The following is a 26797-nucleotide window of genomic DNA, read 5'->3' on the forward strand; positions in this document are numbered from 1 at the left end:
GCGGAATATTAAATACACGTCCACTGCTCGCAACGTTATAAAGTGGAACCTCGTTGATATGATTCTGCATAATGCGTTTTTTTTCCTTTTTATTAACGGCTAACGTCCCTTGGAAATTATGCATTTGCATGCGTTTAATACGATCACATTTTCACCGAAAAAAATTGGATAATACGACCACGAAAGTGGATCTTGACAGATGTCTAGAAATCCAATATGTCTATATTCTTCGGTATACATGCTAAAACCACGTTTCAACAATCCACGATCTCTGAGGCCGCATCGGCGTGGGTTTTGCGGCGAAAAGATCGCTGCCAGGTGCGCCCGCTGCGTCCAATGATGAAAAATCACAGCATATCCACGGAGTGAATGATGATGAGTGGGCGAAGCTGCGGAGGTTCATCGGTAAACCGTGAATCTTCCGTGAATTCTGCCCAGTACATCATCACCGACGTGAGATCGGGCGCGTTTATACTAAAGGTTCGATGAGTTATGACGACTTGCAGCTCACTTTAATTTTACATGTACGCTGTGAATTTTCATTGTTTAGAAAACCATTGCTTTAGAAAACATCTGGCGTCTTTCGTTAAGCAGCTGGCGTCTTTTCGTTTTGCTTTAGAAACATCTGGCGTTCTTTCGTTTTGCTTTTACAAAACATCTGGCGTCTTTCGTTGGTTTATTTCATCAATCAACGGCGTTTTGAACAAAACTTTTATTGTTTAATCACGCACAGGAGAAATCTCACCAGGCACTACCTTGGAGGTAAACGATGGCTGCTAATGGGAATGAGAGACAGAAGAAGTCGGCGTTTAGCTAACACTTACACTTCTACTTCTAACGTTTCCTACTGGAACATGCCAATGGCTGCTAATGGGGAATGAGAGACAGAATAATTCGGCTTTTAGTTAACGCGCATGCTGCGAATTTTTTATCGTTCAACAACGCACAGGAAAAATCTCCCACCGGCACCACCTTGGAGGTCAAGATCTGGTAGTAGCGTTACGACTGGTTACGCACTACGACTACGACAACTACGAGGGACGAACGGGTGCCGCCTTAAGGAGCTTCGCCCCTAAAAGAAGAAAGTGCAGCGCAACCTGACCAGCTACTTCAATGTCGCTCAATAAAAGTGAGTTGCTGAGAGAGTATTCATATTTACCACCTTTTTTTAACCTCTTCGGTTAAATACGATTTCTGGATTATACGTTTTATTTTCCGGTTTCTGTGAAAAAACGGATCAACGAGACGCAACTGTATAACGCAAAGGACAACATAAATGTCACCGACTTCCCGAAACAACCATTATACCTGGTGAGTGCTCACACAACGCACGCGTTTTCAAACCGAGGGCTCTGGTGATGTTCACTACGATCGACGGAAGGCGCCTACAAAGTTTTCATTGCGACTGTGACCGCAGTTAAAGCAACGCTTGTTGACACTTGTTGACACTCACCAACCAACGCCAGGATGACCGTCAGCAGAGGCCCGGCCGGGAAGTTGATCGTCGAGTTGAACTCCAGCATGTGCAGCAGCTCAACTGTGGAAAAACGAGAGAACAAAAAACAAGCTGGAACTCGCTATCATGTGTTCAATTCGTGAACCACAGGTACACAATTCAAACGGTTGAAGTACAGGCATGTTTAGGAAGAAACACGTAAACGCTACTGATTGATCTATTGATTGATTGATTGATTGATTGATTGATTGATTGATTGATTGATTGATTGATTGATTGATTGATTGATTGATTGTACCTTTCATTATTCCTTAGGACGAAAAAGTTCGCACGCTCCCCAATGCGTTCGCCTAAGACGACTCGAAGGCAAAAGTCATCTTTCTCTAAAAGGACATGCTTCTGGGCTAGTTGGTGCATGTATTGCTTAGGTACAGAAGACTGAGGCGCGAAATACATTTCTTGAAAAAGGGAGAAGCAGAAGAGGAGACAGAGAAGCGCCAACTACCAATTGTTTAATGACAGACTACGAAAGGTACAGTAAAAAAGGAAACATTTCCGCGCATGCGTGAACAGGGGACATCAGACGTGCAGCGACATGGTCAAGCCAACATAGTCTCTAGGAAGCGCATTTCTGTCGAATGTCCCCTGTTCACGCATGCGCGGAAATGTTTCCTTTTTTTACTGTATCTTTCTCTGCTCAGTCGATTTTATCGATTCCCCCTTACTTGAAAGTTTCCTGCATGCACCTAACGTTGTTTTGCTCTGCCTCCGGGATCAGAGGCATTGCACGCTTTCTGCACCCGACGTGATTTTGCAGTGCCTCCGGGATCGGCCTACCTTTGATCAAGCGACGATGTCGTGCAATGACGTCATGATGACGTCAGAATGTATGGTGATCTGTGATGATGACGTCAAGTCATCACACGACATATATTTTTTTCATCGTTCGTGTTGACGACGACGCCGCCGACGGTCACTTTTTGAGATTTATGGGGCATATCTAAGGCTTTCGCCTCAATAATGAAACGGTAATTAGCACGGTGCGCTTGGAAATGACATGTGCTAGCGTTTTATTCAGGTTTAAGCACGCCCCACGTTGCCTGCAGCACAGAAGTAACATTCGGCTCAGGCCACCTGTGGGACAATTATCCGGCGGAAAATAGGCAAGACGTTATTTTAGGAACAACGTTTTTTTTTCGTTTGAACAGGCTGTGTCGGCTAATACTCCGCCGTTTTTTTTTTCTTCTTTTTTTTTTATACAAACTCTATCCTATTTGTAGCTGGGCCGGTTGCTTCGTTTGTCGTCTTCACATCTCTTTCCGCTGACGAGAATGTCAAGGCTCACGCGTCGTCTCCACGCTTCATGGTAAACGTGAACGGCTCCGTTCGCTCCGGTGACGCCGAAACAACGGCCCGCTCGCGCACGTTTTCCGGAATTAGAAACGATAAGGCCAGCGAGCCAAGCAGCAAGGAACGTCGACAGAACGTGCGCGGCAAAAGCGGACAGAAAGTTCGCGTTCTACACGGACTGCCAATTCAAGCGGAGCGGCGCCGAAACACAGCCATTAGAAAGAAGCTCACTTCACTCAAGTTACAGAAAGGATTCATTTAAAATGAAGGCACGAGAAGCCGCAACCAAATCTCTTTAAAAGAAACGGGTAATGTATAAACACGGCATGCAAACGCGAGGCCGAGTTGTAAGGAGGTGTTCGGATTATAATTGTGGGTGTTTTAACGTCCCAAGGCCACGATTTGATTGATTCGGAAAATAATTCGGAAAAGATTCGGATTTGATTAGGAAAAGAAGAAATACTTTCGCTAGGGAAAGGGAATCTGAGCAATTGAAAAATCAAACAAAGCGAAGCTGTAAGAACGAGTTCTGGCAGAGTTTCGACGGATGTACCAAGGGCGTATTTTATCGAGAGATGTTCAGAACATTGGTGCGAGAAATGGCAAACCAGGAAAAAGACTGACAGAATCGAAGTCGTCGTAGGTGTAGATTCTAGAAGTAGAGGCCTCTGTGAAGATTATAGAAGCTTACAGATTACACGAAGTTATAGAAATAGAGGCATATCTATGATAAGTGAGGAAATACGAATGAATGACAGCCAGGATGCGAAACTGCGTTAGATGAAATACAACGCTCGATCGTAACAGGCTACGGATGGCAACTTGACCAACACGCGGGTTCAAAGTGGATGCCAAAGAATATTACTATCATCATCATCATCATCATCATCAGTCACGACTTCCGGTGATGAGCAACCCGTGCCCTCGACCATAGGCGTGCACAGGGTTCCTACTCAGGGGGGGGGGGGGGGCGAAGGTTCATCGCGCCCCCCCCCCCCTATTAACTCAATGGATGGGGCAGATTTTGCTCCCCCCTCTTCTTAGGTGACTAGGGGGGGGGGCGGCGGCCGCCCCCTGCCCCCTCCCTCTACGCACGCCTATGCCCACGACCTCAGATGGCAAAGGCTTCGGAGATTAAAGCTTTCCCGCGCGTCTTCATATACTAAACGTTAAAGAGGCACTAAAGAGAAACAATGAATCGGCCTAGATCGATAAATTGTGCTCAGAGAACATTTCGCCATCATAGGTTTATTATTAGAAGAGAAAATCGAGTTCAAAGTTTAGTTTCTAAATTTGCGTCGAAATCTCCCCGCATGACGTCACGGATTTCAAAGTGTATTTATCGTATTTCGGCATCATTGGCGCAAGAAAATTACCCCAAACTAGGTACATTAAGTCTATGGCCCCCCTCAGAGGACAATGTACTTTTTACCGATTAGGAACTACGTAGTCCCTAGTAGGCGCCGTCAAAACATATGACGTCACGGCGAACGGGGCGGAAACTTCCAGGTGGCGTCGCCACCCACATTTTGTTTCTGCGCGTTTTCTTGCTTACTAAGCGTCTTCTCGCCGCAAGCGTGGTGTTTTTGGCATCGTGAAAGAGTATACTTTACTAATATGAGAAAAATCGTTTTGCTCTTTAGTGTCCCTTAAGGTATAAGGAAGTATACTTAACGTTAAGTATACTTAACGGCTGCGTTACGAACGACTACCACGCGAAAAACTCAAGCGAACACGGCACAGCACAGACGCACCTTTCTATAACATACGCCTACGTAACCACCCACTACAGTGAGCTTTTTTTTTTATCTCATTCGTCTATTTTTAGGTATTTTTTTTGTGATTCACCGGCAAGTCCCCGAAAAAAAGGTCATTCATTCCCCCAAATCTCGCTTGCCCCGTAAACCTTCTTTGAACGTGATCTTTCGGCTTGTCGGGCGAGGCGTACTCTTCGTCTACTTTGCTGCCACAACGAAAAGCAACGTACGTAAAAAAATAATAATAAATAAATAAACGACCCGGAACATGCAAGTCGGCCGCGGTCGACCCTGCGCAGCGACCGTTCCAGTCCCAGATTTTTTTGTCGTTTGTTGTTGTTGTTACTATTTCCCCTCCCAACCGAATGCTGCTCCTTTCTTTCTGCGTTTTCGCCCTCTCTCTTTTTCATCACCGATGCAATCTGAATTTCCGAGTTTCTGCCCGAGTCTTATCCGTCTCGCCGTACTCATACGATTTCGTATACGCTCCAAGCGAGAAGCGAAACACAAGGAACAACACAGAAAGCGAAGAACATATATAAAGAACGTGAACGTAAGAACGTAAAGAACACTGAACACGAATACCGTAAGGAACATAAACATCAGAACGTAAAGAACACAAATAAAAAAAAGAGAGCCCTTCGTCGTCCATTGAAAAACCGGAGGGGATTAAACGTGCTGGCGAACAAGACACACACACACAGCTGAGCCAAGGGAGGAAGACACGGCCAAGAGGACGACTGCGCGACGACGACGAGACCCAAGGAACATGGCGGGCACAGGCGGCATCTGTGTGCAGTGGTGGCGCCGTTTTTTTTTTTTGCCTCCCCAAAAAAGCAGTGGCTCTTATTTTTCTTTCCGTTTACCCCATGTTGGGCACCCAGAGACAAGATGTTCGTTTTTTACCCATTTATTTCGTTTTCCCGTTTCCTCCGAACCCTCCTCTCCCATCTTTATTGCTTCTCCTATAGGTTCGTGAGAGGGCGTGAGAGAGAGAGAGAGAGAGAGAGAGAGAGAGAGAGAGGCTTAATCAAAAGCCGTACTAAATCATTCCGACGCGGAGCAAACGGGTTATTTATTTACACAGGGCCCGACAGAGCTCGCTCCTCGTCCTAGTCGTCGTACGACTGCCGCGCCCTCTTTTCTTTTTTTTCTCGCTTCATCCTCCTCTTCCTCGATGGCTCAGAACCCGACGAGAACCGTACGATTCAAAGGAGCACCCTTCTTCTTCTTCTTCTTCTTCTTCTTCTTCTTCTTCTTCTTCTGCTGCTGCTGCTGCTGCTGCTGCTGCTGCTGCTGATGCTGCTTCACCACCGCCAACCCCTTCCCCCCCGCCCCCTCTATTTATTCGCTTACAGTTTTACTTTCTGGTAAACGGAAGCTGCCCTGCTTCCTTCGGCTGCTGCGGCAGCAAGCATGCCTAATCTCTGTGTGTGACCCCTTCTTCCGATTCGTCATGTCCGAAAATCTCGAGTACCAAAAAAATATATAAAGAAAGAAACGAAGGAAAAATCGAAGTATCCGACAAAACTGGGACAGATCGCGCGCCGCGATATGCGAAAGAAGTGTATTCGCAGTGGTTTACCAACTATAGGCCCAGCCCTACACTTTGCTTCGTGCACATATTGTCGCGCGTGTTTTACACGTTAACCCACGACGGTGATAATCATCATCCTAATATCCATCTATTTTTGAAGGAGCTGGTTTCGCATAGCAGCATAGCCGCCCCCCCCCCCCCCCCCGCTCTTGCGTACGCCTATGCATAGCCACGGCCGGTGGGAGCAAGCGCGCGCCTACAGAGCGGCCATGGCAAGCAGGACACTGTCAAGCGCACACAATCAAGGTCAGAGGGCGGGGGGGGGGGGGGTGCGGTGTCGTCATCACAAGCTTGCTCTGCCCGTGTTTGTGTGTGATTGGCAGTGTCCTGACATAGAAAACGACGTGAACGAGGTTGATCTTTGGAAGCGGCATGAGTGAAACGTGCCGTTTGCTGTCTTTGGAGTCTTCCTCCCTTCCCCCTTTACCACCCAGCCTTTCCTCTCGTGACACTATGGTGCAATATGAACGCCAACGTCGGCCACTCCGTTCGATGACCTCCCGTGCATTTTGGCCCTGCCCACGCCCCGGACACACCGCAATGCGTTGCAATTCCAGTAGCGCACATATTACAGCCGAGGAGGCGGCGGTCATATTTCGAGACATCTACTACAGGATGCCTGCACTTACTAGATCATAGACAACTTTCTCAGGGCTCGTTTCTTCGCAAAGAGCGAGAGAGTTCAACGCTTTCTTCTCTAGCCTTACCCAAGACATTGTTTCCCCATAGCCGAGTTGCTATCCATAAAGCAACCTTACTGGTCGTTTCAAGCACCGTTACACGCTTATAGGGATCGAATGTAGCGTCAAAATGCGGAGGCCGTACCTTACCGCACGCAGCTCCCAAAGTGACGACACCGACAGGGAGAAACGGAGAAGATAAGCACGAACGGAAATACGGCGGAACGCTCGACTTCGTGACTGCTGACAACCTCCTACGTATACGGCCCACGACTCGGTATGCGTACAAGTCGAAGGCTTTTCAGGCAAACAAACGCGCATCGAGTGTGTCAATGCGCGTTCGATAGAGCTCGCGAAGAAAAACTCCGCACGCGGGAACGACAGCGTGTGTCTCGGCTTGCGTGGGCGCCGCGGCGCATGCGCCCTTTCCCTAGCGGGAATGCCGCGAAACGTTTTGGTACAGGGTCTCCCCACGCGATCTCGGAGGCTTTTGTTCTGTTGATTCCGTTTGTCCCGAGTCACGCAGCAAAGCTCCGCCCCCCTACAAAAAAGCCAGAGGGCAGCACAGGGACATGAAAAAGGCGGACTAAACCGGCCCCCTCCCACTCACAAAGTCTCATCTGAATGGCGTATTCCTTTTAAAAAGTAACTTGTTCTTGGGAAATTTCTCGTTAGGCTTTAGTTATACGCTGTCCTCGGGCGCAAGTTACACAGTCATCGTCGTCGTAGTAATAGTAGTAGTAGTAGTAGTAGTAGTAGTAGTAGTAGTAGTAGTAGTAGTAGTAGTAGTAGTAGTAGTAGTAGTAGTACTTGTAGTAGTAGAAAGTGGCTGCTTGTTCGACGAAATATATACAAAAGGAGGGACGTAAAGGGAAATGTTTATTGATGGCCGCAATGCAGCTGACACCTGAAAGGCGGTCATATGCAAATGAGGGAGAAGGGCAGGAAGAGAAGAAGAGGACAGGACTTATGTACATTGCCCACATAGAGAAATAATGCCTCATATTTCGCTTGTGAATTGACCTCTTCGAGAGAGTTTGTTACGTGGCGCCGCCCACCGGCCCTGTTACGTATTACACGGGACGAAGCGGAGGAAACGACATCTTTCGCGTTCCCCGAGGTTTCACGATCTGTGCAAACATCGCACCAAATAACAATTAACACGAACGGAGTTTGCATCCTTAAGTCCTGAACCGTACAATCCACGGATTCACTGGACCGACGACTCGCACGGGCAGGAATCCTTAGGAATGAACGGTTGTGCGCGCAATAGTTCCCGAAGCACACCTATATCTCCCCCGTTTTCATTACATGTACGTAAGTTGTACGGACACGATGCTGCGGTTGGTGCAGTCGGTCGGGATTCGCAGATACCGAATTAATTAAAAATGGCGCGCCTACGGGGACCTCGAAGCTCCTCGTTACGGAGGCAAACCGCAGGGCACCCGCATGGCGAGCACGTCATCGCACAAACGCAACAAAAAAAAATTCGGCAGATCCCGCGTACCGTGGGAGTCGATGTTATGCGAAGCATGCGGCGGGTAGGTTACTGTGGCGTAACTTTTTTTACTGGGCGACACGTTACAAAATGACGCTAAAGATTTGTATAAATTTTATAAGCACACATATTATATGTTGAAGAGCCGCATATGTGTTACATAACCAGTTGTTTACGGTTGGGTAACGCTGCCAATGGCAACGTGGGTATTACCAACACCGGAAGCGGTAAGCTGATATGTAGTGCTTATATGTGTACAGAGAACGCACGCACGTTTCACGAACCTGTGTGCATGTGTGCAAGAAGTTCTTGATAGTTCTTGAACAAGGGCATCATCACCGTGATCAGTGAGCACCAGCAGCTGGTGATGACTTGTTATAGGATCCGGTCGTGATCGTGGTGACGAGGGGCCCATGGGTAGTGAAGTATGTCGTATAGTAGAGCTGTTGGAATTCGTGGATGCCTCGGTCATTTCGTCGACAAATCGTCTGTCGACAGAGCCAGCGACATGTCGGAACCTGAAGCCACCCTTCACGTTGGTGAGCATAGGCGTGCGCAAGGTTCCCCTTCAGGATGGGGGGGGGGGGCGAAGGTTTGTTGCAGCCCCCCCCCCTCCCAATTATGTCATTGTATGGCGCTGACATTGCCCCCCTCCCTATTATCTCAATGTGGGGGGGCTGACTTTGCGCCCCCCCTCTTAGGTGAATAAGGGGGGCGGCCGCTCTCCCTGCCCCCCCTGTGCGCACGCCTATGTTGGTGAGGTATAGGCCGTCGAGGCTGGTAGGCCTGGATAGTGCTACGTAGACCAACATCAGTGGATGGTGTTTGTCGTATTCGAAGACTATCTGGGCGTATGTTGCCTACGTAGCCTAGTCTACAAAGCGGCTGTCAATCAATCTGGCATCATCCTCGGTCAGCATGAGGCCATCGCCCAGCCTCGTAAGAAATGAAGAGGAGACTGCGTCGTTCTGGTGGACGAAGTGCACATTACGCTGCGGTGATGTGGATATCATACGTAACTTTCATTAATGCATTCCTCCGGGGTCGAGCAATGCTTCAATATAGCTTGCTGAATCATAGGAATACAAACGTAATGTTTATTAGACTGCTATAAAAGCGGAGCCAACACTGGAACTACAGACGTTAATCTGATATGACGCCTGTATCGTAGGAGTACACATCGTAGGGGTATCATGTAGTGTTCATTGCTTTTTTGTAAAATTAGACAGCCAGCACCACAACCACAATTGACGTTGCACTGCTATTACGCCTGCGTAGGCTGTTTTTCCAAACCAATTTATAAACCTGGCGTGGCTCAATGGTAGAATACCTGATCGCCACGCAGAATGCTTGGGTTCTATTCCTGCTGGGACCCTAATTTTCATGATTTCCATTCGTTGTATCAACGCTGCCGATGTTGGTTTTACTTAACTCTCTAGCATTTAAGTTACCAATGTCTGTTTTCGCCGTTTCTGGGTGGACATAAACTGTCAATCACCTGTGGCGCATACCCGTACACCGCGGCCCGTGGTAAACGGGTATGTGCCACACGTGTCTAGTGAAAAGGGTTTGACGACGTACACGACAGGATTTTACCGTTATTCATGTCATGACCCGGCAATCATATTCGTCAAATCATCTTACCCTCCCACGCAAATTTTGGGCTACACCAAGTTAAGGAGGCGATCATGAGAGCACCCAGACGTAGGCGGCTAGATAGATAGATAGATAGATAGATAGATACGTAGATAGAAACGCTCAAAGTGCCAGAGGTTCGCTAAGAAATGCTTCGCATTTAAAAAATTAAAACACACAAGGCGAAATAACAAGTGAACAGATTGGCAAACTTGATAGGCGCGTCAGAGAGGATAGGGTCTGGGCGTGTTGCTCGGTCATCACTAAGCAGAATACAGAGCGCAGAAAACTTGAACATCATCTCCCCGAAGGGAACCCTGGTGGGATGCGAAGCAGCAGCGGTGCGCACGGCGTTGACCCGGTTGAAACGGGCGTCGACGCGGGTGCTGGAAGAACGGTTTGAAGCGAAACTCGGTGTAGCGTTTACTCGAGTAAACGTTTGTTTGAAACGCAAAGACACGGGAGGCGGGTTGGGTTTCGTTTTAAGTTTCATTAAAGCGTTTGGCAAGACTTCGTAGTCGTTGTTTCTTCAGAGTCGAGAGACACGGGCGCTGGACCGGAGCAGGCGCGCGTTTCGCCTTGACTACACGGGTGAAGCGAGAGAGAAGTGACACGTTCAGAGGTGTTGCGAGCGGGCGGAGCAGCCGGCAGCTGCGGGCGCTACGGCGAGCATGCTGCGGGTGAGGGAAAGAGTGACGTCAACGAGCACCTGCGAGGGAAGCGTGCGAGGGGAGCGTGACGTCAACGCAAAGCTGTGGCGTGACCTACTTGGCAACGCTTCAACACCTACGGCAAGGGGAACGCGTTGCGGCGCATTGGTACGGACGCACGTAACGTACGGCGTTACACACGTGAGTCAAAGAGCTGCTTCGCATCTAAAAAACGAACGCAGGACAAGAAGACGACGGGACGAGCGCTAACGACGGGACGGTGGGACCAGCGCTAGGGATAGGGTTTGGGCGTGTTAGCTGGTCATCACTAAGCAGAATACAGAGCGCAGGAAACGAAGCGCTCTTTATTCTGCTTAGTGATGGGCACGCCGTGTGCGGCTCTCTATTCATACAGCGTCCACTGTATCGGAAAGAACGGGAATTAAACAGATAAAGCTATCGGCGTCATCTTAACACACAAAACGATAAAGGATCGAAAGTGTGGACAAGACAGTGAGCTTATCACTTTCAACAGTGGCCGCAAACGCGCAAGAAAGAAATTAATGTGAGGTGGGTGGGGAGCCGGCGGAGAGGGGGGGGAGCAGCCTGGATCAGGAGATTAATAACACTAAAAGCGACCGAAAGGCGACGTGCTCGAGCGAGGCTCCTCTAGCGCCGCTGAGAAGGAAGGTTTTCGGATACGCGTCGCCCGCCGGCAGCCCCACGACACAGTTGCGTACACAGAGTGAAAACTGAAGCCCGGGTCACGTGGTTAGATGGGCAGGAAGGTGGGGGAGAGGAGGTGTACTGCGGGGGTGAGCTAAGGTGGAGGGGGAAAGGATGGCGGAGAGGGGGGTGGCCAAGGTCCACGAAAAATCTGTACCCGGCCAATACAATCCGGGGCATTTCCGCCTCCGTCAGGCACCGCGACATACACACACAAGCACACACACACACACACATACACACACGTTGACTGCATCCCTTCTCCTTCCCCCTTTTTTTCCCCATCTTAATTTCCTGCCCCCGGAACTAGGTCTTCGACGAGTGGCACGCAAAAAGAGGGAAGAAAGAAAGGAAGGAGCCGCCATCGGATAGCTCCGGCGCGCTGGTGATCCTTTCGAAAAGCCCGCAACCGGAAGTCAGACAGGAAGTAGAACGCGCACACCCTCTACTTCCTCCTCCTCTCTTCAACAATCCCTCCCAGACTGCACTTTCCCGAGCCAAGGTAAGCCTTCTCCTCCCAACTACTCTCCGAGCCTCTTCCCAGCCTCTCCCCTCTCTGCCACGATATACCTCGCCTCCTGTTCCCCAATCGCCTCCCCTGGATAGAGCGCGAGGTGGCCGCGCTTTTAGCGCGGAGAATCCCTCGCCGAGTCACGTGAACCGTGTTGCGTTCCAGCCACCGAACACACACACACAATGGCACTCCAATGCGCAATCGGAATAAGGGAAGAGTCACCCTGAACGGGGGACACCAAAAATGGGGGAAAACCGGGAGAGCCGACAACGTCGTTTCCGAACGGCCATCGGAAGACTATCACATACGTGATAGGAGTCGATGAAGACGATTTTACGACTTTGGCTGTACGCCCAGTGCACACGATTCCTAAGGGGGGGGGGGGGGGAAACGAAGAGGGAGGCGGAAAAAGTAACGGCCCAGATGAAACTGCCAAGCACAGAATTGATATTGCAAAAACCTAACGCATTCTACTAGTCGGCGCGTGTAAATTATCGGCAGCGGCGTAATTCCGAACGAGCTGCCTTTTGAACATTGATTTTCCTCATGGACACGCAGTGCAAACAAATAAACGCGTATGTAATTATGGTTGCACGAAACGTCACAAGATGTCGATACCATCGTCCGGTAACGACATTCCGTAAACCCCTCTGCGTATACCAGAGAACCGTACAAGCTAAAAGAGCGTTTTAGTCTGTCCGATATGCCACTAGTGGATTTTAGTCTGTCCGGTATTCCGGTAAAGCCAAGGCGTAGCGCATTACCAGATAGCGTGTGCCTTAGCTGCCGCCACGTCAAGTTGCGGATAAAAACAACTAACAAACACATAATGTATGACCTTTGAGATTCCGGGATTGTCACTCGCTAAGCCTACATCATTGATTAGTATTTGAGTATGGCTCTCGAAAACGGTGCCGAATCGACACGAATACCTCGCTGTCGAAGCTTAAGGACGTGAACCTAAAGCAAATAAAATCATCAGTTCAGAGATAACGAGCGACAGAGCGCGCGACGGCCGCTTGATAGATTCGAGGCGGACGGCAATCGCTATCGGCGGCGCGGCCATGTTTACCGGGCGTGCGCATGCGCAGTTCACACCCGGTATTCCTGTACACGCAAAGCATTTTGCGTATAGCGGTGTGCCGGACAGACTAAAATCCTCTGCTATGGCAAAGGCGTAGCGTAATAGCGGATAGTGTCTGCCATAACTGCCGCCACGTAAAGTGGCGCCCAGCTGTGGAGAGTAAAAAACGACTAACAAACGCGTAACCTATGTACTCCGAGATTCCGGAAGCGCCTATCGTCACTCGCTAAACATACTGGATCGATTATTTGAGTATGGCTCTTGAAATTGGTGTTGAATCGACACGAATATCTTGCTGTCAAAGCGTGAGGACATGAATCTAAAGCAAATAAAAGCATCACTTCGGAGCTAACGAGATACAGAGCGATTCGAGGTGCCACTTGATAGATTCGAGGTGGACGGCAACCGCTTTCGGCGGTGCGGACATGTTTTTAGGGCGCGCGCTTGCGCAGTTCACACCCGGTATTCTGCTATGCGCAAAGCATTTTGCGTATAGCGGAATACCGGACAGAGTAAAAACGCTAAGAACTTCTATTCTGATGGTTGTTCGGTACTCCCATGTACGCGAGGGCATTAGCGGAATACCGGGTTGCCGGACGATGGTAGCGACATCAAGCGACGCCTCGGCCAACTGCAATTACAGACGCGTCTCCAATAAAGACTGTCTCCAAAGACAACGCGTTAGCGAATATGCCGCCGCCGAAATTTGACACCCGCCGCGAAGTAGCGTGCGTTTTGGTAAAGGGGCCCTTATTTCTTCGCGAATCAACTGCCGCAAGAATCTTTAGACTCTGTCAAGTACGAGCGGAGTTACAGAGATTTGTCGAGCGCTTTCAGCGCTGTCTCTCTCCTTTCGTACAAGCGAGCGCTATGAAAGCTAAGCGGGGGAGGGGGGGGGGAGTACAAAGGGGGCAAAAAGCTATGTCCTCTCGTCAGCGCACATCATGACCTTGAGCACTTCCTTTTCTATTTCTTTTTTCTTCGCGAGCGAGCGAGCGGGCACATCGCGGAATCCCGAGAGAGGAGTGAGCGATTTCTAGCTGACTGAGTAGTATTCATTGTATATTCCAGGCCGCGAGCTGCGCTATAATGTTTGGCTCACATGTTCTCAGGAGCCTCGACTACCGATCGAATAGGGTTGCACAGCCCCTTTAAGGCAAGAAAGTTCGGCAGCATCCTGTTGCACTCTCTGCAACACCTGGAGGCGAAAGCCCGCTGCACACTTGGTAGTGCGTTAAACGCTCCCCAAGCAACCTCTGAAAATACACAAAGAAAGAGCGCGTTACTCTCTCCTGGCATTTCTTGCCTTTTCGGCACAATTCGTGACGACAACAGTTTGTTCTCGTGACGTCATGAGGAAGCAAGCTCTCGATTGGTCCATATACGAGGGATATATATGTTGTGAATTCTTTCCTACCCTGCTTTGCCATGCAGTCGCAATCTCGTTCTGCCTTGTCTCGCATGTCTATCCTGAACGATGAACTGATCTCACTTCCTTTTGTGCCTTTTCGACTGCGAAAGTGGGGCTAACAGTGTGAAGCCAAAAAGCGCGAAATACTGATAGGCTTAGGCTCAACGCTTACTGCAGACGTTGTCCACGTGTTTTACGTCCACCTCGTTCCGTAGGAAGGGCAGTGAAGGCGAGAGAGCACCCACTCTCTCGTCTGTGAGCTTGGAGCGGTTTAGGCGCCTTCAATTTAAGTTAAACAATCGGGGACAACACTTCTCGCAAGACATGGTGAGCCGCACTGTGAGATACACGTATTAAGCTACCTCGGCGTTTTCAGTCGATTGCATTGTTCCTCCCCTCCCCCCACCACCACCCCCGGAAGTTTTCCGCACCTCACGCGGTGTACCACGACCACCGGGATCGGCGCACCTTTGGCTAACGTGACGTCATCAGTGACGTAGATCACGTAGGGTTTTGTACCACTTCATTCGCCCGTCGTATTGGCCTGTCGGCAAACGAATGAAGGCCTCACTGTCTTCCATGATAATCAACTTACTACCATGGAATGCGCAACGATATACTTTGGAAGGCACCGTTCAGCCACACAAAGTTCCAAAGCGATTGTTTTTCGGACCCTGAAGTGAAACTCCAAATCACTTTACACTGATATCGGGGGCGTAGTCATAACATTTTTTTGCGGATGGAGGGGGTGGGGGGGATGACCTCTTCATGCATGTTCGTGTGCGTATTTGTGTGTGGGCGTATATGTCAGCTACAAAATCTAAAACAATTTGGAGGGGAGGGGGGGGGGGGTTATGAACCCACCAACCCCTTGTCTACGCCACTGACAGATATTCGTTGAAAACTCTATTGTCATTAACCTGCCGTCATAGCTTTATCACCAGAAGATAAATGTACATTTTTTATTAATTTCGCGCCGAAACCTCAGCCCATGAGCGTGGGTGTGACGTCACGGATTTCAATCGTTTTTTTTTTTTTTTCATATTTTGCCCGCCAATGAAATCTCACGAAACTTGCTGCGTTAAGTCTCTGGCCCACTTAAATCACAATGTAGTTTCAATTTTAGCCGTAAATGATAATGTGGGCACCAGCAGCTGGCGTCGTCAAAATCTATGACGTCACAACGAGTTGATGCGAGAACCTCACGGCGACGTCGCCACCTGTATTTCCTTATCACTTGCTTTTCTGTTGTTTTCTTTTTCTTTTGCAAAGAAAGTCTCGTCACGGCAAGAGTATAGTGCTTTCGGTGTAGTGAAAGGGTAATTTACTAATACGAGACAAATCGTTTTTTTCTTCGTTCCAGTATCCCTTTAATTACGTAAGAGCCAATCAATGCACCAAGTCACGGAAACTCGGTGCAGGAGCTTCAAGGTGCGGCGTCGCCACCCGTGCTTTTCGATCGCGTGCTTCTCCTTTACCAAGCATCCTATCGCATAAAAAAGTGTTCATTATTATCATTACTACTACTACTACTACTACTACTACTACTACTACTACTACTACTACTACTACGACGACGACGACGACGACGACGACGACTACTACTACTATTGGGGAAGGTCATTGGCGTGATAACATATAGCACATCTCTACGGAGTGCCACGTTAACTGATAAAATTACCGTTTTTGCACCCCGACGAAAGTACCGTTCATCGTTAAAGTGAACATCTAACCTGTGATAAAGCTAACTCGACTTGAACTTCCGTTTCTTATCGAAAATAAGCGGCTGAAATAGTGCGCACATAGCAACAGACAGTAGGTCTGCACGATATGACCCGCGATTACCAATGGCAGAGTGCCGAAGGTGTGATCCTTTGTTGTCTGCGCCTTACCTACGAAGGCTACATCACTTTAATTAGCCTGCAGATAATTACGTATTGACATTTCTTGGAACATGCAATCGCTAAGCCATGAACAACGCGGCAATCCAGCGCCCGTTAGCGGTGCGATAAGATGCGTTTCCAATGTAAAGATAAAACCTCTGATAAAACGCAGGTCGCAAGCGCGCAACAACATTAGGAAGACCATCATCACAGAGTTGAAACCAGTACGCGATAATGATGATCATGATATCCCTATTTTACCGTAACCGTATGAAACAAATGAGTTCTCAGATTAAAATGAACGCAGTCACGTAGCGACATCTGTCGACGTCCAGCCGAAGCGTTTAACCGCAAACTTCCTTTAGTCCGCGATAGGCGGCGCGACCTCACAAACCTTCATGTTTAATGCTTAAAATTGCTCCCAAACCTGCTGTTCACCGGTTACTGCGACCCTCGCAATAATTCAGAGGTGGCGTGAAAGCTGGTATGGTCTTATATGAAGTATGCAGCCATTGAGCGATATAACTTGTCCAATGGAGCAGTGACACATTCAGTAATGACCTAGCAGAGACCGAATCTATTACACTGATCCAGATTGAATCAAACATAAACATGAAGAAACAGCTGCTATCGAGCGAGATATGCAGTCAAACCCTCGCTTTTCTGGTGAGACATGTTTAATATTAGTGATCAGTCTATGCACTGGCTTCAGATTCTGATCTCCCTTGCACACCCACTGTCAATATTTTCTTATTGGTGGATGATATTACAACAACTGACAAGCAAATTGCCAAAGCACTGCTAAAGATGAGATAGAGGCAGCTGCTAAAATAATGCAGTTCGCTCACTACTATCTGGACATCCTTCATTTAATGCGCAATACCAGAGTCACTGGCAATACTAAACAAAAACGAAGAAGAGATGGAAACAACACGAGCACAAAATGTTGCACTCGGTCTCTTCTTCGTCCTTGCCTAGCGTTGTACACTGTATGATGAATCAGTACCAACTTGCCCAACTGTCAGTTCTTTTACGAGCTGGACATATTCACTTCACTGAATGCTGTCTGCCCAAACAGCGGGGGAAGGAAAAGTTATACATGCAAGAGGAATGTCGAATGGTTCATGTGCAGTTAATAGGACATGTTCCATTTAAATATACTAAAGATCATCTGTTGCAGGCCCTAAACAATTACACGTTTGTACTAACGCACATTGCCAAAGCCTTACTAATGGAGTAGCTATTACGCTTCCATGCCCGACTTGGGGCAGTGAAAATGTTTGGACTTGTAGCTTTAGTTCCAGAGCACTTAAGATGTAGTCATATATACGCTGCGCACCTGACGTTATGTTACGAGAGGAAAGGCGACAGATGTCCTGCAGCAGTGAATGGCACCTTCACTGTAGTTGCGCCCAAGTGATGTTGTACACACCTATGCTACTGAAAATATGTATCTACTATGACCATGGTGATTATAACCGAATCATGTAAAGACTTATGTGTCAATACGCTTTTGCATGTAACTCGCACATCTTATAATAAGCACGCCCAATTGTCAACTCGGAAGAAAGCTCCGGGAACCACCTCGTTACGCGTGTTCTGCTAGTACCGCCACTCCCACTGCTTGGTTCTGCTGAAGTGCAACGTCTGTTGGCGGCAACAAGTTTTTCACAGCCATAAAATTGAATTACGAGGAAACATTGGTGTATAACCCATGTTTCCTCTATGAACTTGAAGGGACACTAAAGAGAAACAATGAATCGGTTTAGATCGACAAATTGTGCTCCGAGAACTCTAATGTCGTTAATTTTGCCATCGTAGGTTTATTAATAGAGGAGAAAATCAAGTTCAAAGTTTCATTTTTAAAGGGGTCATGAACCACTTTTCCAAGTAATGATCTAATGGCCTCAGTATCGGAGTGTACTGCCTCCCGAATCGATTGCCGCAAAAATTTCTCGAATCCCTCAAGAATCAGCGGAGTTACGGGGGTTTGGCGCACGCTCCCAGTGCTTTCTCTCTTTTCTCGTGCCGACGAGCGCACTGGAAGCTAGACAGGGAGGGATGGCATGGGGGAAAGAAGTTACGCCAGCGCGCGTCATGAAACGCGATCGCTCTCCCGCTGTGATTCGCTTGCGCGAGTGCGGCGCCGGCAAGTGGCGGCATTCCGCGGCAAGAAGCGCATCTGATCCGAACGCCGCTCTCGATTTACGTCGGCTATCGGCCAATAAGCATGCTATGTCTTTGCGACGTACAGCAGACAGACGCCCCGCCCACCGACGAGAGTGAGAACCGGCCTCTGTTTGAAAAGAGGGTGCCTGGGGAAACGGCAACTTCGCGCTCCGCTTGTGGCCATTACGCGGCGCGCACGACTGTAATATTTGGCAGAGCAGTTCATAGCCGTGTCAGCTTTCCGCAGGATGTGTTTTTTCAATCAGCCCAAGGGGTGCTTCATGACCCCTTTAAATTTCACGCCGAAATCTCTCCGTGTGACGTCACAGATTTCAAAGTTTATTTATCGTATTTTGGCGCCATTGGCTCAACAAAATTACCCCAAACTTGGTATGTTAAGTCTATGGCCCCCTCAGAGGACAATGTACTTCATTTTCACTGATTAGGAACTATGTAGTCCCTAGTAGGCACTGTGAAAACATGTGACGTCACGGCGAATGGTGCGGAAACTTCAAGGTGGCATCGCCGCCAACATTTTCTTTTTGCGCATTTTCTCGCTTACTAAGAGTCTTCTTGCAGCAAGCGTGATGTTTCTGGTATCGTAAGTACTTTACTAATATGAGAAAAATCATTTCGCTCTTTAGTGTCACTTTAAACGTTGAAATCTTTGGGACAGGAATATACGAGCAAATGTAAATTCCATGTTGATGTGAAAAAGCGTACAGTATAGCAAGAACACAACAGCATGGTTTACCAATTTATGCCTTTAGAATGTGGTAATTATAATTTGAGCATGCACTTACTTTACGCATGCAAGGAGTACAGTCTACGCTCATTACAACGGATCTGGCAACACAGACTTCCGGTTACCCATACTAATAGATTTGTTTGGTCATAATGCATTTTAACCCTTTGCGGTCCGTCGTCAGGCACTGCTTGACAAGGTCTCTTGTGGTTCATTCACGCGTGGTTTCTCAATGCATTATGCGCCATATCTAAAAGAGTAAGTAGACTTCTTTTACTTGAGCTTGGTTTCTTTAGTTTCGGACCGGAATGTACAGAAGGTGGGTAGAGGTTTCGGGCCACAAAGTCTTAAATAGCATTCACTCCGCTCATAATGGACCCGGCTATAGTCGACTAACGGCTAAAACAGACTAAATTGAGGTCAAGAATAGTTTGGAATTGTTTGGAGCGTAAACAACGAAGTTATGCGATGCCGACACTCGATATGTTTTTCTTTTCACTTAGACGGGAAAAAACTAGTATGTCTGGTAACATTGCTGCCGTGAGACAAGTCACTGGTGTGGCCGAGCCAATCCAGCGACGTTTAGAAGTGGCCTGCTGCGGTCATTTTCATCTTTGCATGACCAGTGACAGGGCTTGGGTGCGCACTTATGCGAAATGGCTGGACGTAAGAGGAAACAGATTTCACAGTCCGATAAACCAAACATAGTTAACGCCGTCAGTAACGTGGAGTAAAAAACTTGCACGACTCTAGTGGGAAACCAAAACGACAGTGCATGCATTTAGCGCTCGCACTGTTTATTCATAAAATACTGTGGATATGAAGTCGAAAGCTGTGTGAATATGGCAGTACGATGAATAACTAGCATAATTTTACAAACGTAAAATATAAACAGAGAGAAAAAACTTGGAGGATACTTGAGCTTCGTCTAGAAGAGTAGAATGTAACAGTGTAATTGGGCTCCGTTCACATCGCCTTCTCATTCGCTAGCCAGGCTCGGCTTCTCAGAGGGCACCTCAACCGTGTCACAAGGACAGGAACGTGCGTACGCGTAACACTGGCCATTTTAAACTAGCCTAGAATGGCTACTGTGAGTAAAGTTGCGAAGAAGCCACTACTACGCCACAATTCATTGCTTTGCGAATTAGTGAAGTACCCACTACGCATCGATACGCACACTTACACAGCTGCACACTTTGTCGATGCAGTTGCTGATGGCGATGCATATTATGTCCGAGTGCTTTGCAATGGTCGAGCCTTCAAACCCCCCACTCGCTGCGAAGTTCACATGGTGTGACAGCAGGTGCAATTCTACGCTTCTGCCGCACAATATTACATGTGTTAACACGACTCCGTGCACTATATAACACCTGTATATGGTTTTTTTCCGAAACAGTTTCAAGAGGACTGTGTGAAATTATGTGTTTTGTGCATGTAAGTGCAATTCTAAAGTGATGAATTCCATTGCAGCAGCTGACAAGTTTTGATGGCAATAGTATTCCTATGCATTACTGTAAAATGCCGAGCAAGCGCATCCCCTACGGTGAAGGATAATCCGACCAGATTTGAAGGGGAGGGCTCTTGCTCGGTCGCGAACCGAAATTCCAAGATGGCGGCGGGATAGCCGCTAAAGATTTAAAAAATTGCCTATCCATGTTTTTAATGAAATGCTTTATTTATTTATTGTTTTTATTCCCCCTCGTCAATGTCAAATCATTGAAGCACCGAGCGGTATGACCAATATACGACCGGCCACATGACAACGGAATTTCATAAACAACATTAGATACGCATTCAGTGTACTCATTCTTGTGGTTCTTTTTACACAAGCGATGCTCGTCTTGAGAAAAGAGTGGCCACAGTGGAGGAAGGGGAGGGGGCGCTTGCTCAGTCATTGGCGTTTATTTCAGATCTCCTGAAAAAAGAGAGGGGGGCGCACTTGCCCGGGTGGGGGCGCTTGCTCGGCATTTTACGGTAATGAAAAAATAGCAGTGGGGTGGCACTATGGTAGAACAACAGCTTGCCATGCAGCACTGATTCCACTCTGCTATATTACCGTATTTACTCGATTGTAACGCGACCACGATTGTAAAGCGAGGAGTGACTTTCATTGCGTCCAGGAAGAAAAAATAGGTATATTTCGATATTCGATTACAACGCGAGGGTCGACTTTAGGGCGCAAAAATTTGGAAAAAAAAACTCGTGTTACATTCGGGTAAATACGGTATTTGTGAAGAAAATAAAAAAAGAAAAATCGTGCCACTCAAAGGGACTTCTTTGCTTTTGATAACTAGATCACTTCTTACAGACGTGCACGAGCCTGGGAAAGTTGTCATCTACGTCCATGAAAAACTGCCTATATGGCCTGAAACAAATGATCTGGACCGATGCACGAACTTATGTCAGTGAAACACTGAAGTTGGTTAAATTCACTCCACCATCGTTTGCGGCAAAGAAAGAAGAAAACCAGACCACCCAAAAGATTTCTCTGTTGCCGGTTTGCTTCATATAGAAATGCATGAGTGTGAAGTAACAGGTGTACATGTTCACAAGAAACAATGCCCGAAAAAAAAAAAAATGCAGCCAGCTCCAACCTATAAAATCCGTCGAAACAGCGAGGCTGACACCCCCTTTCATCGGGCTATTGCCTTTCTATGCTATGTCTTTCGTTGTGAGTCTTTTTAAGCATATATATGTTTTGCAAGTCTTTTCTAAGTACTTATGTGTGGTATCATTGCTCTTTACTTGACACTCTATGTTAAGCTATGGGATCGCCTTCCCACCCTTGCAGACAGCTGTGTACTGACCAGTTTTCACTAAGGATTTCTTTGTCGTTTCTTTGTTCTTCAGGTTAAGCCAGTGGATACAGCGCGACAATATGCTCATTCACGGCCGTGCTGGAAATGTATGGTAGCGTTCCAGTGCAGCCGTGGCCCATTCCATTCGCCCAAAATGCGTATCACTATCACGACTGCTGCTCTGGAACGCAAGCAGCGCTGCAAGTGCTGCGGCTGTGCATGACATGCCTGCCTCCAGTGCTAAGCGTTACGATGGCGCCAGCAAACGGTCGACTAAGAACAACTTCATTGTTAAAAAACAAAGATCTCAATCTGTGCAGAAACTTACCTATGAAGACAAATATTTGGTGGTGAGAGTACCGAAGCAGCATGGAGATAGAGAGTGTCTGGAAAAAAAAAGGAACAGCAGAACGAAACATATATTCATTGAATCATTTCCATGTGCTCACGAGTAAACACTGCAGTCAAGGAAGTGCTTCCCTTTTCCCAGCAAAGAAACAGCGGCAACGTCACAGCAGCTACGACATCACAAGAATGGCGACAATGGTAAAACAGTGTGAATGATGGCAGAGGAGTGGAAACCCTTTGCTGACAAACAATTCCAAGCCTCGAAGGCCGAGGGTACTCAATTTCACAGATGCACAAAGATGTTTTTGCATGTCATCTCTGTCGTAGTGCAGCTGCCATGGCATGGAATTGGGACTCATACACACCCAGGTACTTAGGTTTACACAGGACGTGGTCAAGACACTGGACGCTGGTATAACAGGGGAGAGGCCAAGCCTTTGCCGTTACAGAAAACATGGAGAGGGACAGGATATGAATGAAGTTGATAGATGCTTTGGCGCAAGGACATGACCACAATGTATATTGTATCACAGCAATTGCCTTGGATGCTGCCAGGCCATCTCTTACTGGGAACAGAAGGCGACCTGAGAAGTGACCCAGGAAAAACAAGACATGTCTTTTTTTATTACATACTATCGGACGTATTAGCCATATTCAAATTACTGTTTCATAAATGCAGTAAACTTGTCCAACCACTTTTATGTTTAGGAGTACAGTTCACTGGGCTAGTTGGTACTGGTTAAACCAGTCCAACTAGCCCAGCTCACTGTAAATTTGTAGTTTATTACAGAGCAACAAAGGTGGAAAAACTAAGGCACACAAACAACGGACACAGTGCTGACTATCGACTGAAATTTTGAAACACGTTCTTAAACGGAAGGCCGAACTTCCACGCAGGCGGAATGACGACACGTGCATAAGCTGGCCGTCTATCACCCTCCTTGATTACGAGATAGCAGCGAAAGGAATGACACGTGGGAACCCCTGCTCACCTTTTTCTGCATTTCATGTATGCAAGAATGTATGTCACAATTACCTTGCGCAGGTGCGTAACTTTGGCCTTCCGTATAAGAACATATTTCTTCAATAAAAATTTCAGACGATAGTCAAGGCTGGGTCCCATCGTTGTGTGCCTCAGCATTTTCGTCGTCCTTGTCGCACTTTAACGAAATGCAGCACTTTATATCCATCATTCAAAAGTGTTTTTCAGTTCTTGCAAACTCGTGACCTTCAATGGCTCCATCATTTTCTCGAATGTGTCTCCAACATCTTGAAAGTGCTTTCGTTTACGTTTTCCTTTTGTTCTTTTAGATATGAAGCCGTAAGCCGGATAATGCAGAGAGCCGAAAGAGGAGTAAGTGGTCATGTAGCACTGTCGTCCCGTGTTTGTCAGGAAGTTTTGCACCACAGCACTATGTGAGCAGGAGCAGTGTTGTGGTGCATAAGCCGCCCACCTAGCTTCGAGAGGTCATGGTGTTTTCTTTTAACTACACCAAGCAACAGCTACCCGAGTCGTAGGTCATGGAAAGCTTCGCATCTTCACAAACGAGCAGAATTTAATCACAATCGAGAGAGGAAGATAACATCCTGCGTAAGACGTGCCACAGTGCAGACTGCAGAGTTTGTATCTTCAGAGAAACCAAAGAGTCTAGAACCTATGAAAAATTTCAATAAGCGCTGGCAAGAAGTGTCTTTTTAGAACAGAGCATCAGTGACCTGCATCGAAGTAATGAGCTAAACTGCTAAACTTTGGCTTTTACTGATGCCCATTAGCAAGATTCAAGAAGTGCACTGACGAAGATTCATAATTCATCACTGCAAAGATCATGCCCTCACTATGCAAGACATCAGGGAAATGTAAAAGAAAAAGAATTAAACAAGGAGTTTAACATGCCTTTTAAGCCCCATGCGACTATAAGGCTTGTTTTAGTGGGTGACCAGATAAATTTCAATAAATAGTAATATCTGAGGCTTTACGCGCCAAAACCACGATATGATTATGAGGGATGCCGTAGTGGAGGGCTAGCATTTCGCCTCCATCAAAATGCGACCGCCACGGACAGGATCGGACCTGCAACCTTCACGACAGCAGCCAAGCACCATAGCCACTGTATCACCGCAGAGGACTAGATAATGAATTGGTTTAGACTGATAAATTGTACATTGAAAGCTTTAATGATATTATTTCCACTATACAGTAGACTCTCAATAAACGAAACTCTCTTAAATGAAATTGCTGCTTAAATGGAACAACTGCCTCTAACATGATTGGTTTTGTGCTTGAATTCTGCACCCCTTTTCATCTCTCAGTAAACGAAACTCCTGTTAAATGAAACATTTTCCTGGTCCCTTCAGCTTTCGTTTAACAGGAGTCTACTGTAGTAGGTTCATTGATAGAGGAGAAAGGGCAAAGTCTCATTTTTATATTTCACATCGAAATCTCCGCGTGTGACATCAAGAATTTCAAAGTGTACCTTTCATGTTTTGGCGACATTGGCTCAACGAAATTTCCTGAAACTTGGCATGCTCAGTCTACGGCCCCCTCACAAGACAATGTACTTAATTTTTACCGATTAGGAACTATGTAGGCATTAGTAGACGCCATCAAAATCTATCACGTCATGGTGACTGGGGCAGGAATATAAAGATGGCGTCGCCACCCACATTCTCGTTTTGCACGTTTTCTCGTTTACCGAGCGTTTTCTCGAGGCAAGTGTGGTGATTTCGGTATCGTGAAAGAGCAGTTTACTATAATACAAGAAAGATCGTTTTTCTCTTTAGTGTCCCTTTAAGCGTCACTGATATCTGCCCTTCTATACTGCCATATCACTGATGCACTTCTATGTTCTCCACTTGCATGACAGAAAACTGGGCGAGCTGGTTCGTTCGGATTCATACTTGAGAAGGCGTGAAAAAACAACCATGAAAGAAGGCGAAAAAACAGGACGACGCGCTATCCTGACCACGTCGTCCTGTTTTTCTGCCCTTCTTCTGTGGTTGTCCTTTCACACCTTTCCAAGTATGTGCTCCACTTGGACAAGTGCACTAACTCAAGGCCAGGGAGCTCTGCGGTGTCTTTGCCATCTGTTGTTTAGTATGTTATCTCGTCCCTCTGCGTTTTGCCAGTCTGAATTTTTGTTGTCAGCTGTTGATCGCGCCACATGGGCGTTGCTGCACTGCGCATAGGCAGGTGGAAGGGGTTGTTCACAGACTAACAGTTCTCCATTCAAGTATTCGTGTCGTAACACAATGCCATCACTCGTGCATACTTCTGCCCTTTGTTGTATGTTCATAAGCACTTCTTTTGACCGTTGATCGAAGCGGTCACATACAAACACAAGTCAAGATCGGACCTAGAATATGAGGGCTTGCCAAGGATGGAAGAGGAAACTTTGAATGCACGAAATTCTGACGCTATGGCCCAGTAGAGCCAGAGTTGAAGCATGCGTGTAGTGCTGAGAACAGCAGTGCTTCTGAGGCTGCTGTGTGGTTTATTACTCTAGGGATGTGAAGCATACACCAAGGGTAGATTTGCCATTGCCCGTGCTATTTTTATACCCTCCTTTAAAACAAAAAATACAGTGGACTCTCGTTAAACGGAACCTCAAGGGACTAGGAAAATGTGTTCCATTTAACAGGACTTACTTTTGCTGATAGATGAACAGGGCTGCAGAATACAAGTACGAACCAAATCATATCAGAGCCAGCTGTTCCATTTAAGAGATTTCCGTTTAAACAGTCTACTGTAAACCGGTGCATTTGTTTCGTAGTTAAAGGGGGCCATGACACAGTCACCGAAAAAATTGCAGTTTTCAGCAAAAAAATAGAATTAGAGGGTCTATTGTGCCTGTACATATATAAAAAAATGGACTGTAAAAGATTATTCCAGTGCACAATGAGCCCTAGAAGTCAACGGCTTTAAAACCCTGCCTACCGCCAGCAATCGCCATTTTGCCATGGTGTCTGTGGCGTCACGTGCTGTATGAAGCGGAGCCGTCGTCTTCTACCAAAGTTTCAGCCACTGCAAATCATTCAATTTCAGTGCCATGCTGAACGAGGCTGAAATAGATCCATTGCACGTGCAGCTGACCACGGAAAAAAATCGTTCGCTGGAATGCAGTCACTCGCAAAGCAAGCAGCTTGTTACACAACGGCTCGTGGGTGTGTCAGTGTTGCCCAACTCTCTGGCTGTTCGCGCGTCTATAAAAACATTCTATTATAAATTAAGTGTTCCACCAAATGCGCTAAAATTCCGCCAGCTTGTTTCTGAAGGTACAATGATTAAACCACATAACACAGATTATGATCGAAAATTGGGTGTCGTGGCCCCTTCTACGAGGAAAGGAACATGGCAGTGGGGGTGTATCACCTCTGAAAACAAAAAATTGGCCGCGTATCTGCATGCTTCGCTGCAAATGTCGTGTAAAGACGATAGAAGAGGCGCTGCGTGAGATATGAACGCCCTCTGGCAATACGTCGGGAAACGTGAATGCTGT

General features: G+C 47.2%; 1 protein-coding gene across 1 annotated transcript in view; it reads right to left on the minus strand.

The window, feature by feature from the left end:
• Positions 1 to 26797, minus strand: part of LOC119405117 (membralin) — a 195179-nt gene that overhangs the window by 10007 nt on the left and 158375 nt on the right. Inside the window, exons 8-9 of the mRNA XM_037671912.2 lie at positions 22282 to 22339; positions 1454 to 1537 (exon numbers count right to left, since the gene is read on the minus strand). Of these exons, the coding sequence (XP_037527840.1) occupies positions 1454 to 1537; positions 22282 to 22339 (142 nt within the window). The remainder of the gene's footprint in view (positions 1 to 1453; positions 1538 to 22281; positions 22340 to 26797) is intronic.

Source organism: Rhipicephalus sanguineus, chromosome 9 (assembly GCF_013339695.2).
Source record: "Rhipicephalus sanguineus isolate Rsan-2018 chromosome 9, BIME_Rsan_1.4, whole genome shotgun sequence".
Taxonomy (NCBI): domain Eukaryota; kingdom Metazoa; phylum Arthropoda; class Arachnida; order Ixodida; family Ixodidae; genus Rhipicephalus; species Rhipicephalus sanguineus.